The 16,237-nt window shown below is 37.7% G+C and overlaps 1 protein-coding gene across 2 annotated transcripts in view; it reads left to right on the top strand.

Moving 5' to 3' along the window:
* Positions 1-10,218, top strand: part of IMMP2L (inner mitochondrial membrane peptidase subunit 2) — an 899,397-nt gene extending 889,179 nt beyond the window's left edge. Inside the window, exon 6 of one of the 2 annotated variants that reach the window (XM_029233255.1) lies at positions 9,561-10,218. In XM_029233255.1, coding sequence (XP_029089088.1) covers positions 9,561-9,698 — 138 coding nt within the window. In that variant the 3' untranslated portion in view covers positions 9,699-10,218. The remainder of the gene's footprint in view (positions 1-9,560) is intronic. The other variant, XM_029233254.1, reaches the window with a different exon arrangement.
* Positions 10,219-16,237: the final 6,019 nt, after the last annotated feature.

Raw genomic sequence — 16,237 nt, 5'->3', positions numbered from 1 at the left:
TACATGTTTTTGTTTAGGGGACTATGTTTATCTGCTCAACACTGTGTAGATAAGCATCTTGGGAACGTGTGCTGGTTGACAAGCCACTACTACTCTCTTTCTGACCCTTGTCTACTGTATCAAACAATGTTAATGAAAACCTCAGATTTGTATATGTTAATCCATGTGTAAAAATAAAGTAGGTGCTATCATTTCTATCCTTCAGACTTACAAAAAATATCCTTTTCATAATATTTTAAAACAGTGCCGTTGCTTATTTTTCCATATGGTATGTTTTTGCCTGTCTTTATTTCTAATTCTTTTTGATTCACTTAGACCACGCATCTGCTTTTGTTCATAATTTCAAGAGAGCTCACTTTTATGCTCTCTGATAAAGGAATTATTTTGTTCTCCTCAACCTCTTTCTCTTAGTCTTTTAGGTTGTTTTTAAGTACCTGCCTTGAGTGTTGTTGTTGTGTAACACTGACAGTCCCAGAAAATGGTGACCACAGAGGCAGGGCCAGGAAGGCAAATCTCTGCACTATCAGGGCATCCTTCTCTGTGGAGCTGAGTACCAGCAACACCCACAGTGGAAGCCGATGTTGCTCTGTCTCTTCTCTGTGTGAGCGTTGCACTTTTCCATCCAGCGCTTGATGGCGTTGTGTTTTCCTTGGTGACGGACACCAAGATGCAGTGGGTGAGATGTTAGACGTCTGTTCCTTGTGGCTGGCATTGTGATGATCTATGCTGTCCTCCATTTAGTTGGAGTCCTTCCACGGGATTAGTAACTGGTGTACAGTGCTCTGCTCCCTCGGGATTGATCACCAGTGCACAGAACCTGCCCTGCGCTCTCCACTTGCAGCATCATGTTGAATGCACAGTACCAAAGCACGGGCCCTGAGTGAAGTGCCATGTTTCTCTCCAGTGTCCTGCTCTCCAGGTACCACTCGCATCTCTGGTCTTATCAGTAGTTATCAAGACAACATCCTCTTTTGTGGTACTCCAGTCCAGAAAGAGTTTGTCAATACAGCAGTGAGCAGTGTTCCCTGGCTGCCACTGTGAGCAGACTGAGGTGGATGTTGTATTCAGGAAAAGTTTAATGTGTGGAAGAGGACAAGTAGCCAGAATTTTGGTCTGTTACTCAAAAACCAACGGTACTCATCCCAGGAGACTGAGGACCAGTCATTACACATTTCTCTCCTCCCTAATATTGTTCATTTGTTTTGGAGGTAAATGGTGGTCACCAGAGGCAATCCAGACCAATTTTCTTTGCCTGTGTAATATATTTAAAAATTCTTGAGAGGCAGTAAATATAAAAATTTTAAATCTATGTATTTTATGTATATGTTTTAAATTCCATACTGTAACTTTAAAAAATTCTTTTGAGACTGGACCAAAGAACTGTATCAAGAACTGTATCACAGTTTTTTGGTAGCACTAGTCTGTGGTCAATCCACGGTGGCACATCATCTGTAAAGCTCTTATGTCACTTAATATTGTTTTCTAGCAAACTATGGATGTTTCTCCTAAGATAAGTTAGGGAATTTCCTTGATGCCCAGATCAGAAAATATAGCATTTCCAGATTTTAGCTTTCCTCTTTAATGAACATTCACTCATTCAACAAATACTTGTTGCTGAAAAGTAATTCCTAATCTTGGATGAAACATTGTCCTTTTCAGAAAACATTTTAATCACATAAACTTGGAAGTTTTATGCTTCACCTGATTTTTCATATTGGTCTTCTTCTGACCCTGGCTCTAGTTCTGAACATCTTTTTAAAAAGGAGTTTGCTCACATTAACAGTCATCTTCTTTCTTCCTTCCTTAACTTCTTTTCTGTGTTTTCCCCTCTGTCCTGTCTCTAGACTCATGTGCTTATGTTTGTCCTTGCTCAGCAATGACCAGTACAAAGTAACTGGTTTTATTTTTATTATTTTACCACAGTACTCACAGACTGTCCTTGCAAGCTCTTCCTTCAACAGAGGGTGCCCTGAAGCCAAGAATCAGAAGAGTGTTCTGTAGACTGTAGCCCTGTGGGAATGGGTGGAGGGAACCAGAGTGACACACACCTGTGCCCCTGGCACCTGAAGCAAAGGCTGGGCCCATGGAGGCTGTGTCTGCCAGATGCCAAAATAACTTCTTAGTGGAGCCAATTCGATCAAAGACAGACAGGTAGTTCACTGTAAATTTAGTCCATGTGGTCCCTTGGCAGCATGTGGACAAACCAAGCCAGTTGACTGATAGCACTGATCACTTTCCAGACAGTAATTTTGGTGTTTGCCAGAGAAGGGATTTCTAAAGAGGGAGCAGGAATATATAGGGGGTGTTTATAGTGATCCCTTGGATGCAAAATAAATAAATAAATAAGTAGAACTTTGGATCTGAAAAATAAGAATTTGAGCTTTACTAACATTTGGTTTTATAGAGTGTTAATACTAATACATATGTATATATAATTTTAATATACTTTTATATAATTATATATTATATAATTTTATATTTATATATTATATATACAATTTTAAATATATAAATACAAAGGTGAATTCTCAAGTATTTTTGCTAGTGGGGTACACAATCAAAATAGTTTGGTGACAAATATTCTAGATCCTTGATTCCCCATCTTTGGGCAAAAGAGTTATTGTAAGAGGCTCATTAATACATGTAAATGGACCTATTTTCTCATTCAGTAGATACTAAAAATACAATGATCTGCTAAGGGTTTATAATGTTTAATGTGTTTTTGGTGTTGTGTTTTAAAATTTACTGTAAAAGTGAATTCCTCAAGCCTAAAAATACTGTGAATCCCCTGGAGGAGACACATCTACACAGGGAACACAAACGAGCAAAGAGAGGGGAGCGTTGAGTCCCAATAAAATATTAGGTTGGTTGGTCAGCGTATTTAAGCTATTGAAAAAAATTGTGTTCAATACATGCGTAAGCATCTCTCTTTCTCTCTCGCTCTTTAATAACAGATTTTTTTTCTCATCCTCTTCCTTTGTTCCCCTATTTTGTGTGAATATTGGGACATCTCAGGAGCTGGCTTCCAGCACAGTGTTCCTTTTTATTTATGTCTGTATTGGTTTACTAGGGCTGTCATAAAAAAATACTACAGACTGCATGGCTTAAACAAATTTTCTCACAGTTCTGGAGCCTAGAAGTCCAAGATCACTGTTGGTGAGTTTGGTTTCTTCCAAGGCCACTCTCATTGGCGTGCAAGTGACTGTCCTTTTGCTGTGTGCCTACATGGTCTTTCACCTGTCTGCACGCAACCCTGTTACCTCTTTGTGTGCCTTAATCTCCTCTTCTTACAAGCATACCGTCAGATTGGGTTAGGGCCTCCCCTAATGACCTCATTTTATCTTAGTCCCCTCTTCAAAGGCCCTATCTCCAAACACAGTCACATTCTGAGGTACTAGGGGTTAGGGCTTCAGTATATGAATTTGGGGGGAACACAATTCTGCCCATAATGTGCATTTCCTTTTGATAAATCTACTTGTTTCAGGAAAGTATATGTGGGACCTAGGAATATCAAGAAGTAGTATGATTGGGGTGACCGTATCTTAGTTTGTCCAGGACAGTCTTGAACAAATTACTATCCTGCCTTAATTTAAAAAGTGCCCCCATTGACTGTCAGAAGTGTCTCATTTGTATAATAAATTATATGGTGATGATCCTGATACAGATATTCGAGAGCCAGAGGGCATGCATTAAAGCCTCAGCTCAAAAAATGTATTGTTATACCTGAGTTTACTCAACTATGAAGTAGAGACAATAATAGTACCTGCATCAGGGTTATTGTGAGAATTAAATGAGTCTGTATGTGTAAGTAAGTCGTTTGGAACGTCACCCCGAAAATAGTGAACACTGTGTGTGACACTGAGTAAGCACAGAGGAAATATGTTTGTCAGAGGTGATTATATTTGTAGGTATGATGGTTAATTTTGTGGGTCAACCTGGCTGGGCCAAGGCGCCTAGATGTTTGGTCAAACATCATTCAGCGAGAGTGGTTTTGGATGAGATTCACATTTAGATGGGTGGACTTTGAAAGCAGGTTGGATAAGTCACACCCACATACTGCAGATCTGTCAGTTGAAGGCCTGAAAAGAACAAAAGGCTGACATTCCCCCAACCAGGGAGGAATTTACCAGCAGATTGCCTTTGAACTTACTTAAACTACAGCTCTTTCCTGAGTCTCTAGCCTACTGGCCCTCTGCATCAGATTTTTGGACTCACCAAGTCTCCATAATTGTGTGAGCTAATTCCTTAAAATAAATCTCTTCCTATATATACACACAGCTTATTGGTTCTGTTTCTCTGGAAGACCATGCCTAACACAGTATGTGTGGACACCAAAGCTGTACCTGAAGAGAACTTTTAAATTGTTTAAAGTTTAATATATTTCTGGATTTTTATGCCCTTTTAAATTCACTGTGTTCTTTGCATGTCTATGTACATACCAACCAAAAAAAAAAAAAAGATCTGTGACAAGATAGCTAAGAGAGTGACTAGGCACTCTCTATCTTAATCTCAGTCTTTAAAAAACAGTTAAATTTTGCATTCCCATACCATATTTAAAAATGATACTGACATCATCCATCTGTGGGAATTTTCACCATTATTTATAATTATGAAGATGAATCATTTTTTTTCAGGAAGTTAGAGTAGCATCTCTAATAAATGTTTGGAATAAAATTATAATAGGTTTTGGTAAACTGAATGTTGATTTAAAAAAATTGAATCACTCTGTAAAAATTGATCTCCGAAACTAAGAAATCAGGCAAAAATATTGGCAAGAGTTCAGCCAAGTTAAAAGATTGGCAGATCAACCTTATGAAAAAAGTTAAACAACTTGGAAAAGCAAATAAAGGCTTGAGGAACAACTGAGTAGCAGCTATCAAATCTAAAAAGGGTTATTGTGGAGGGGATGGAGACCAGCTGTTCTCTAGCTCAGCTGAGCCCAGACAAGAACAAAAATAGATTAAAAAAACGGCAGCATGACAGACCATTTAGATCTAGGCTTCTGCAGTTAATATGGTTAGAATGGTTACTTAGGAGTTCCAGATATATTCAAGAGACTTTTTAAATTTGGTTAGGTTTACCTTTTTTCTTGGTGTGAAGCCAAGTGGAAAGTCCAGATCTAGATTTCTAGTGGGGTTAATCAGAATCGCTTGGCTGTGGGATAGGGCTTTTGTAAAAGCCACAGGCTCCATCTTTATGAAGTGATAGGAAGTGGTTTCCAGGATATGCTGTTAAGAATAAAGGTACCATGCAAAAGGGAATATATACCTTCAGTATGAGAAAAAAGGGAAATAAGAATGTAATAGATAAAAACTGATAAAAATATGTATTTGGGTTTCTTTTTTGGAAAAAAATGGATAAACCAGAAACTAATTAATATAGTTAGCCTATTAATTAGAGAGGTAAGGTAGCAGATGGGAGTGGAACGTCCGTGTATTTTTTATTAGTTTATTATTTCCTATTGCTGTTGTAATAAGTCACCACAAGTTTAGTGGCTTAAGACAACGTAAGTTTATTATCTTACAGTTCTGGAGGCCAAAAGTCCAAAATGGGCACTAGGCTAAAATTAAGGTATCAGCGGGGCTGCCTTTATTCTGGAAGCTTTAGGAGATAATTTGTTTCCTGGCCAGCTTTCAGAGCCCACCTGCATTCCTTGGCTCATGGCCCTGTTCTGCATCAGCATCTTCAAATCTCTCTCTGAATCTGACCCTTCTGCCTAGCTGGTCTACATTTAAGACCTTTGTGATTACATTTGTATCCATGGGATCCTATAGGATAGTCTCCTTATCTTAAGACCAACTGATCAGCAACCTTAAATCCATCTGTAACCTTAATTCCCTTTTTGCCCTGGAACATTACATATTCACACCTTCTGGGGATCAGGATATGCACCTTGGGAGTTTGTGTGGGGACATTATTCTGCATGCCATACCTTTTAAGAATAATTTTACTCTTAAACCATTTAAATATTTATTCAAAAGTTAAATTGAATCAAAAAGGATAACAAAAGCAAACTCTAAAATTGAATACAAATAGAAACAAATGGGCCTAACTATATATCGAATGGAAATATAACTGTATATTGGGAAGAAAAAAAGACTGAATTCAACTAAGTTTTGAATACAGGACTCTGCCAATACACCCTTAAAATGAGATCTATTTTAAGGACCAAAGTAATTGCAAAGAAATCTCGATTTTTACTCAGAAAATTTGTTGTTGGTAGTATTGATAGTACAGTGATCTCAAAACTATTTTTTGTGTATTTTAGGATAGTGTAAATGTGTTGTTATGGGGAGACAGAGTGCTCACTCTGGAAGAAGGGAGATAGAAATAGGGAATGCATGAAGGTAAGAGAGAATCCTGTGGTTTGGGGCTTTTTATGTTTATCCCCTGAAATGGCATAGAAGATTGACACCCCCAGGAGCAATGAGCACATCTAGTACCAGATCTTGATTTCTAAGTAGCATTCCTTGATAAAAGAAACCAAGGCTCTTTAAAGAGATGTCTAATTTCAGAGGGAACAGGTATAAAGTACAAGGTAAGCCCACAACACCTAATGGTACCAAAAAGTTAGGAAGTGCTCAGAGATTCATGGAGACATATCCAAAAATGAACAAAGGACTCCCACTGGCCCAATGTAGGACATCTGAGTATCAAACAAACCAAATTATAGTAAGATTTTGAATTTAAAAAGGAATCTTTTATGTTAAAATATAGGCATTTGGGGACTTCCCTGGTGGTTCAGCAGCTAAGACTCCGTGCTCCCGATGCAGGGGGCCTGGGTTTGATCCCTGTTCAGGGACCTAGATCCTGCAAGCCACAACTAAAAGATCCTGTGTGCCACAATTAAAAAAAAAACTATATATATATATATATATATATATATATATACACACACACACATATACATATATATATGTATATATATATAGGCATTTGAGGTTGGAGGGGACAGCACTTCTTAAGAGAAGAAGGGAAGCTAATAAACGTAAAAGAAATAACAAATTTAGAAAGGATAATTGATTATCCTGTTTCAGGCAGGATTCAGGCAGAATTACTAGATGCTTTAGAAACCAGCTTCCTTCAGAGAGCAGTGAGATGATATGTTGTTGACATACAGGATATTTACATTTCAAAATATCATCCCCCTGATTACTTATTACAAAAGGAAAATGATTGATTGGTTTGCAAGAGAAACCTGGTCAACCTCACCTTAATCGAATGATCAAACTTCACATGACATGAGGTGAACTGATATTTTGTGCCTCCTGATGTGATAAAATGGTAAGAATATAATATCAACTATATGGTATTCTTGCCAAGAACACTTGACTCTAATCAGGAGGGGAAAACAATCGGGCAATTACAGATGTAGAACCTCTAGATTAAGCCAAATGGAAACTGAAGCATCATAGTCACAATCATGATGCAATTTATGATCCTCAGTTGAAAATTAAAAAAATAAAATCACTCTGAAACACATTTGGACAACTGAAAATGTTTGTATATGGATTGTATATTAAGTAATATTGTATCAATATTAAATGTCTTGCATATAACGTATTGTGTTCATGCAGGAAAGTGTCTTAGGTGATACACGCTGAAGTATTGGGGGATAAATTCAGCATAATGACAACTTTCAAGTGTTTCAGGAAAAAGTATATGTGTAGAAATACATATATGCACACATGAGAGGGGAATGAATGCAGCAAAGTGTAAATAACTGGTGAATTTTGGTGAATAGAGCTGTTTTTTATACAACATTTTCAAATTTTCTGTAGGTTTGATTTTTACAGCAACAAGTTGAAGAAAAATTCCTTTATTGGGCCCATGGGCTTCTTGGTACCCTTTGGGCTTATTTTGTTTGTATTTCAAGATGTTGTGAATGTTTTCTTTACTTTTTTTTTTTTAATGTTTCTGGTTATCTATTTCGAAGTGTCTCCCTTGACATCCAGCTCTAAGTCTCTGGGCAGTGTGTTTTTTCAAATGCATATAAATAGAAGAACTTTAATGAAAGCAGTGTCATATGTTAATTACTATGGAGCTCCAATTTATAGGAAAAACATCTGAAAATAAAATGGACACATAGTATCTGGTTTATAGATGGCACTCAATATGAGTGTGTTTTGTAAGCTTCTGCATACCATTAAAATATTACCTGATAGCACCAACAAAAGGCACAGATTACCCTTCACAGGTCTGAGGGAGGGCCTGGAAATCTTTGAGTATAGGGCCTTGATCTGCATTTTAAACCGGTTTGCTACATTTTTTCTTTTCTTTTTTTTTTTTTTTTGCTACATTCTTTGGAGCACTGCAGTTCATGTCCCTAGGGAGCCCTGACATGTCTTTAAGGGCTCCCTCCCTCTCAGGACTCAGTCTTATATCCTCCAGGAGAAGTTCCCTTCCCTTGCCTCCTCTTCCAGCCTGGTATGTCTTTTACCATCTGCAGTGATTTTCATATAGATTTTCCTCCACTTATGATAGGGTTACATCCTGATAAACCCACTGAAGGCTGAAAATATCTTAAGTAAAAAATGCATTTAATAAACTTAACTTACCAAGCATCATGGCTTCATCTAGCCTACCTTAACCGTGCTCAGAACATTTAACATTAGCCTACGGTTGGGCAAAATTAGCTAACACAAAGCCTATTTTATAATAAAGTACTGAATATCTCATGTAAGGTATTGAATACTGTACTGAAAGTGAAAAACAAAATGGTTGTAAGTGTATCAATTGTTTACCCTTGTAATTGTGCAGCTCAAAGACACTGCCCAGCATCACAAGAAAGTATCAGTATCATACCGTATATTGCTAGCCTGGGAAAAGATCAAAATTGGAAGTATGATTTCTACTGAGTGCGTCTTGCTTTCACACCATCATAAAGTCAAAAGTCGAACCATCATCAGTAGAAGACCATATACTGGATTTTTTCCCCTTGGTTTCCCACCTCTCCTCGTGAGCAGTAGATCCAAATTGCTCAGTGTACTTTCGGTGGAGGCACCCTACCCAGTCTCACACCTAACTTCTGCTGCTCATCCAGTATGTGGGACAGTATTTTTTACAACATATAGATATTTTTAAGGTATCTCTGATTTTCCACCAAAAAAAAAAAGAAAAAGAAAAAGTCTCTCTGAGATACTGGGAACGCTGGAGGAAATTCTGAGAATGTAAACCAGATTCATGCCTCCGGGGGTTAAGCAACCAGTCTACTGACGATAGAGGTTAAGGGTGCAGCCCCTGAACTTGGACTACCCAGCCTTGAAGCCAGCCTCTGTGGTTTGAGAGCTATGTGACCTCTGGCTAGTGCTTTAACCTCCCTGAACATAGTTTTCTCTTATGCGAAAAGGGGATATCAGTACCTACCTCAAATGGTTGTATTAAAGGAACTTACATATATAAAGCACCTAGAAAAAATGCCACTAAGGGTTTACTCTCTTAATCATCATCGTTATCTTTCCATGGAACATCAGACCCGGATCAAATTCTGTTTTCAAGATATTAATGATGATCCTGTATAAAAGAACATCTTTCTCACTTTGTGTCTCTCATGAGTTCAGGTTTCCCTGGGACTCCTGCATGGTCATGCTACTCACATCCTGTGGCCTCCAGAGCGCTGGCAGAAATTGGAATCTGTTCTTCCTCCAGAGCGCTTGCCCATTCAGAGTGAAGAGGACTGCCTGCATGGATCTCCCTGAGCTGCTGCGATGGGGAGGCATCACCACCAACCCCAGGCAGAGGGATGGAGAAGAGGAACACCATAGGGGCAAAGCTTCCCCCCAGATGATGCTGTGCAAGAAACATTTCTATCACATTAAGATGATCTGTATTAGTAGAGAAAGAGTTGTAAAATATTAAATAGTATTAAATGTCACCTGATTTTGTGTTAAATTGTAATACCCTGTTCAATGCCAAAAAAATGCAGACCTTTGGGAATATGAAAATTTTATTCCCATATGTCTCAAAGGGGATAAATTTTGGATTTTTTTATGCATACATATTCTATTGATTGTTAGATTTTGATTTTGGAGCTTGCTGCTGGAAGAATATGAAGACTAAAATGTGATGGAAGTAAATAACATTACTCAGTTACTCTTAAGATGGAAGATGAAGAAACATTATACACATAGTGTTAGGAATTATAATTGACAGTATCTACAATGCAGTGACTGTCAGGAAGAACAGTAAACTATGATGTAAAAATAAAACACTGATTTGCTCAGGTACTGTTTTGGGTGTTTATTATTTGACCTGTAATAATCATCCATTAATAAGGAATACATTCTCTCTTTGGGAAGGAAGGAAGCAATGGGGAATCAATTCTCTCAATATTTTCATATAGCCAATCTTTCTTACTGGCCCTTTTTTAATCCAGAACTTCTTAGTGATCTCATGCCTATGCACATTGATGAGTAGACCTATTTGTCAATATTCGGATACTGTTTGGTAAAATGTTCTGAGTGAAATGGAAAAATCACTCCAGATCAACCAAGTTTGATTTTTTTCCCCCTCCCAGTGATTTTTCAGTGCTCATGTCTATAATTCTGAAATCACCTATTGAAAAGTGGAGTAATATTGGCATAATAGATTTTATAATTGTATAGCTAAGGAGGTAAATTCCCTGCATGCAAGTCTATATGTATGAAGCTTTTCTTTTTTTCCTCCCATTGGTTGGAGGTTTGTGCTTATGGAAACTACATCTCTAGCTCAATCTCCTCTGTGTGCCTCATCTCATTTTCTTTTGTTTCATCAGCAGATAAGATCCCAGACAAGGATTAGCCATCTTGCAAATGTGGATGCAAACTCATTAGCTGGCAGGAACAGAAAGAGCAACAGCAAAAAACATATGCAAAGTAAGAGTATATGTTACTAATAATAATTCATTAGCATCATAATAGCTAGTTCAACACACATCAATGAGTGCTTATATACTAAGGTTGGTCAAAATTATCATTTTATAAAATATATCTGCTTAATATCTCTCCGTGGGTCTATATTATCCTTATGAGTTCTTCATTTCCATTTCCCTCTCTTCCCCAACTTGAACTTCACACTTTGGCCTTTAACTGCAGATTACCAAATTCTCATTGCTACTTCAAGGCTTGAAACTTTTTTACCCCTTGGTGAAGTGCATCCCCTGGGATTATATGTAAAATGTTGAGTGCATAAAAGTATTAAACCTTTAGTTACTACAACACAGGAAAGTTCGGGCACTATGGAAGACAGGATTGGGGGTGATAATGAGGCAGGACAGAGTAGAGAACAAATTAAGGAGTACCTGGATTAGCTGCTACTTACCCTGGTATGGAAGAATTTGGTATTTTAACAGTTCAGCAAATTGGCTATCAGCCTTACTACCTTATTGACTATTTGTGTCTTCCTATTCAAACTATTAATTCAAGATTGTAAATCTTCAGACAAGAGACAAATGCTCCTTCTATTTAATTTTGTATTCTCAGGCCATCTAGCATATCACCAGCAGAGTTAATTCTTGATGCTTGTTGAACAACTCAGCTCATAAGCTACCTCCTCAAAGATGAAACTCCAGGTAGAGTTTATAACTGTGTTCCCTAGTATGTACTTTCATGAGTGCCTCAATCACTGTCACTATTAACCAACCAAGAAAGAGTTCTTAATTGTCAACACTCCCAGGGCCAGCAAGAGGCAACAGACCCAGGAGCCCAGTCTTTCTGTGAAAAAGGCCTATTAGCTTATATTCATAGTTATGACCTGAGGGACAGGATTCTAATTAAACACACATATAAGGGATGACTGTAATCCTTTCCAGAGACCTCAGAGGGCCGGCACTATCTTTGCACTCTCCCTCTGTCATGTTGCAGAGCACCAGTATCTCTCAGAGAAGAGCCCTATGCATGTCTGGTGCCCTGGTTTTTGTGACTGCCACCCATGGGACACCATTTGATCACCGGCTCTGGTGGCCAGCAGGGCTGGCATTCATGTGTCCCATGGGACTACAATAATTGGAGAGTCACTTCTTGGCTGGCTACCATCCCCAGGGCACTGCACAGTCAGGAGACTGAAACCTGCACCCAGTCTTTCTGTGACAGAGACCTATTTGCTTGACCTGGAACTTTATTCTGAGGTCAGGGATCTGGTTTAGCACACATCTAGGGACCTACTGAGGTAAGAACAGCACGGACAGAGGTGGGTGGATGCCACATTTGTGCTCTCCCTCTGCCTCATTCCAGGTTACCAGCATGTCCCGGAAGACTGCTTGTCTGGCACCCTGATTTTTGTAACTGCCACCCAGAAGACTCCTCTATATTTCCTGGCCCTGGTGGCCAGTGAGATTTATGCTTGTGACCCCACAGGACTACATGTATTTACGTACTTTAAAAGCTGCTGCCTGAGGGCCTGGCTTCCAAACCACTTGAATCTAGGTACTGACAGATCCTCCCCTCCACTGACAGGTCTTGGCACACCCTCAACTACAAGGAGCCACTAAAAATAAAACAGGCTTCATGAACAATCACAAAGGATTGACAGACAACAAAGAGCTAAGGCAGAGTAGAACATTAAGTTTCATCTCCTACACAAGACCACTCCTTTAAGACTGGGAGACATGGTTGTTTTATTTAGTGCATAGAAACCAACACAGAGAGTCGAGGAAAATGAAGAAATAGGAATATATTCCAAATGAAAGAACAAGATAAAACCTCAGAAAAAGTCAATAATGAAACAGATGAGTGATTTACCTGAAAAAAATTTCAAAATAGTGGTAATAAAGATGGTCACCAAACTTGGGAGAAGAATGAATGAACCCAGTGAGAACTTCAACAAAGAGATAGAAAATATACAGAAGTGCCAAAGAGAAGTCACAGAGCTGAAGAATATAATAACTGAACTGAAAAATACACTAGAGGGATTTAACAGCAAACTAGATAAAACAAAAGAAAGGATCAATGGAATTGAAGACAGAGTGGTGGAACTCACACAATAGGAGCAGCAAAAAGAATAAAGAATGAAAAAAAGTAGAGATAGTTGAAGGGGCTTATGGGACAACATCAAGAAGACCAACATTTTCATTGTAAGGGCCCCAGAAGGAGAAGAGAGAGGAGAAAACTCATTTGAATAATGCCTGAAAACTTTCCTAACCTGGGGAAGGAAACAGATATCCAGATCCAGAAAACCCAGAAAGTTCCAGAAAACCCAGAAAGTTCCAAAAAAGATGAACTCAAATAGACCCACATCAAGACACATTATAATTAAACTGTCAAAAGTTAAAGACAAGAAGAGAATCCAAGCAGCAAGAGACAAATAACTTATGTTATGCACAAGGCAACCCCCATAAGATCATCAGCAGATTTTTCAGCAGAAACTTTGTAGGCTAGAAGGGAGTGACACGGTATACTCAAAATGCTGAAAGAAAAAAAAAAAAAACAACTTCCAATCAAGAATACTCCACCTGGCAAAGTTGTTGAAGGAGAGGTAAAGAGTTTTCCAGACAAGCAAAAGATAAAGGAGTTCATTGTCACTAAACCAGCCTTACAAGAAAAGTTAAGACTTCTTTAAGCTGAAATGAAATTGTGCTAATTAGTAACAGGAAAACATATGAAAGTATAAATCTCATGGGAGAAGTTAAATATATAGTAAAATTCAGAATAATGTAAAGGTGGTGGCTGAATCACTTATAAAGCTAGTATGAAGGTTAAAAGACAATGGTAATAAAAATAACTATAGCTACAACAATTAGTTAAAGGATACACAAGATAAAAAGATGTAAAATGTGACATCAAAACTATAAAACATGGGGGGGGAATAAAAATATAAAAAGCTGTAGATTGCATTCAAACTTAAATTGTTTTACGTAAACCTCATGATAACCACAAAGCAAAAACCTAGATACATAAAAGGAAAATAGAAAAGAAACTAAGCACACCACTACAGAAAATCATCAAGTCACAAAGGAAGAGAGCAAGAGAAGAAGAAAGACACAGAGGAACTATGAAACATCCAGAAAACAGTTAACAGAATGCGAATAAGTACAAACCTATCAATAATTATTTTAAATGTAAATGTCTTTTGATTGGAGAATTTAGTCCATAGAGTGGCTGAATGGATTAAAAAAAAAAGAAGACCCATCTATAGGCTTCCTACAAGATACTAACTTGAGACGTAAGACACACTGAAAATTATAAGACATTGATGGGAAAAATTGATGAAGACACAAATAAATGGAAAGATATCCAGTGCTTATGGATCGGAAACATTAATATTGTTAAAATGTCTATACTACCCAAAGCAATCTATAGATTTAATGCAATCCCTATCAAAAGATGCATGGCATTTTTCACAGAACTAGAACAAATATTCCCAAAATTCATATGGAACCATAAAAGAGCCTGAATTGCCAAAGCAACCTTGAGAAAAAAGAACAAAGCTGGAGGTTTCACACTTCCTGACTTCACACTATACTCAAAACTACAGTCATCAAAACAGTACAGTACTGGCACAAAAAGAGACACATAGATCAGTGGAACATAATAGAAATCCCAGAAATAAACCTATTCACTTATGGTCAATTAATCAATGGGGAAAAGACAGTCTCTTCAATAGGTGGTACTGGAAAAACTGGACAGTTACATGTAAAAAAAATGAGATTAGAACATTTCTCCTATCAAACTTTCAATGGCATTTTTCACAGAAATAGATCAAAAAATCCTAAAATTTATAAAGAACCACAAAAGACCCTGAATATTCAAAAGCAATCTTGAGAAAGTACAAAGCTTGAGCCATCATCCTTCTTGACTTCAAACTATATATCAAAGCTATAGTAATCAAAATAGTATGGTACTAGCATAAAAAAGACACATAGATCAATGGAACAGAATAGACAGCCCAAAAGTAAACCCATACATATATGGTCAATTAGTTTATGACTAAAGGAGCTAAGAATATACAATAGTTTCCAGGACAGTTTTTCTTTTTTTTAAACATCTTTATTGGGGTATAATTGCTTTACAATGGTGTGTTAGTTTCTGCTTTACAACAAAGTGAATCAGCTATACATATACATATGTTCCCATATGTCTTCCCTCTTGCGTCTCCCTCCCTCCCACCCTCCCCATCCCACCCCTCCAGGCTGTCACAAAGCACCGAGCTAATATCCCTGTGCCTTGCGGCTGCTTCCCCCTAGCTATCTACCTTACTACGTTTGTTAGTGTGTATATGTCCATGACTCTCTCTCGCCCTGTCAAAGCTCACCCCTCCCCCTCCCCATATCCTCAAGTCCATTCTCCAGTAGGTCTGCGTCCAGGACAGTTTTTCAATAAATGGTGTTGGGAAAACTGGACAGCCACACGCAAAAGAATGAAACTGGACCACCATCTTACACCATACACAAAAATTGCCTCAACATGGATTAAAAACTTAAATGTAATATCTGAAACCATTAAAAGAAAACATAGGTGGTAAGTTCCTTGACATTGGTCTTGGTGATGATTTTTTGGATTTGACACCAAAAGCAAAGGCAACCAAAGCAAAAATAAACAAGTGGGACTACATCAAACTAAAAGATCTGCACAGCAAAGGAAACCATCAACAAAAGAGAAAGTCAACCTACCGAATGGGAGAAAATATTTGCAAATCGTATACCTGATAAGGGCTTAATATCCAGAATATATTTTTTAAAAAACTCAACAGCAAAAAAAATCCAATTAAAAAATGGGCAAAGGCTCTGAATAGACATTTTTCCAAAGAAGGCATACAGATGAACAACAGGTACAAGCACATATAAAGGGGCTCAACATCACAATCATCAGGGAAATGAAAATCAAAACCACAATGAGATATCACCTACCACCAGTTAAAATGTCTACCAAAAAGAAAAGAAATAAATGTTGGCAAGGATGCAGAAAAAAGGGAACTCTTATGCACTGTTGGTGGGAATGTAAATTGGTGCAGCCGCTATGGAAAACAATATGTACATTCCTCAGAAAATTACAACTACCATATGATCCAGCAATTCCGCTTCTGGGTATTTAATCTGAAGGAAACAAAAATACTAACTCAAAAAGATGTAGGCACCCCTATTTTTATTGCAGTGTTATTACAATAGCCAAGACTTGGATACAACCTAAGCATCCACTAACAGATGAATAGATAGAGAAAATGTGGTATATATATATCCAATGGAATATTATTCAACCATTTTAAAAAAGGAAATCTTGTCATTTATGGCAACATAAACCTTGAGGACATTATACTAAGTGAAATA

This window comes from Monodon monoceros, unplaced genomic scaffold (assembly GCF_005190385.1).
Source record: "Monodon monoceros isolate NGI ecotype Baffin Bay Population unplaced genomic scaffold, NGI_Narwhal_1 Super_Scaffold_2, whole genome shotgun sequence".
Classification (NCBI taxonomy): Eukaryota; Metazoa; Chordata; class Mammalia; order Artiodactyla; family Monodontidae; genus Monodon; species Monodon monoceros.
Note: the sequence above shows the minus strand (reverse complement) of the source record. Positions and strands in the feature narration are given on the sequence as shown.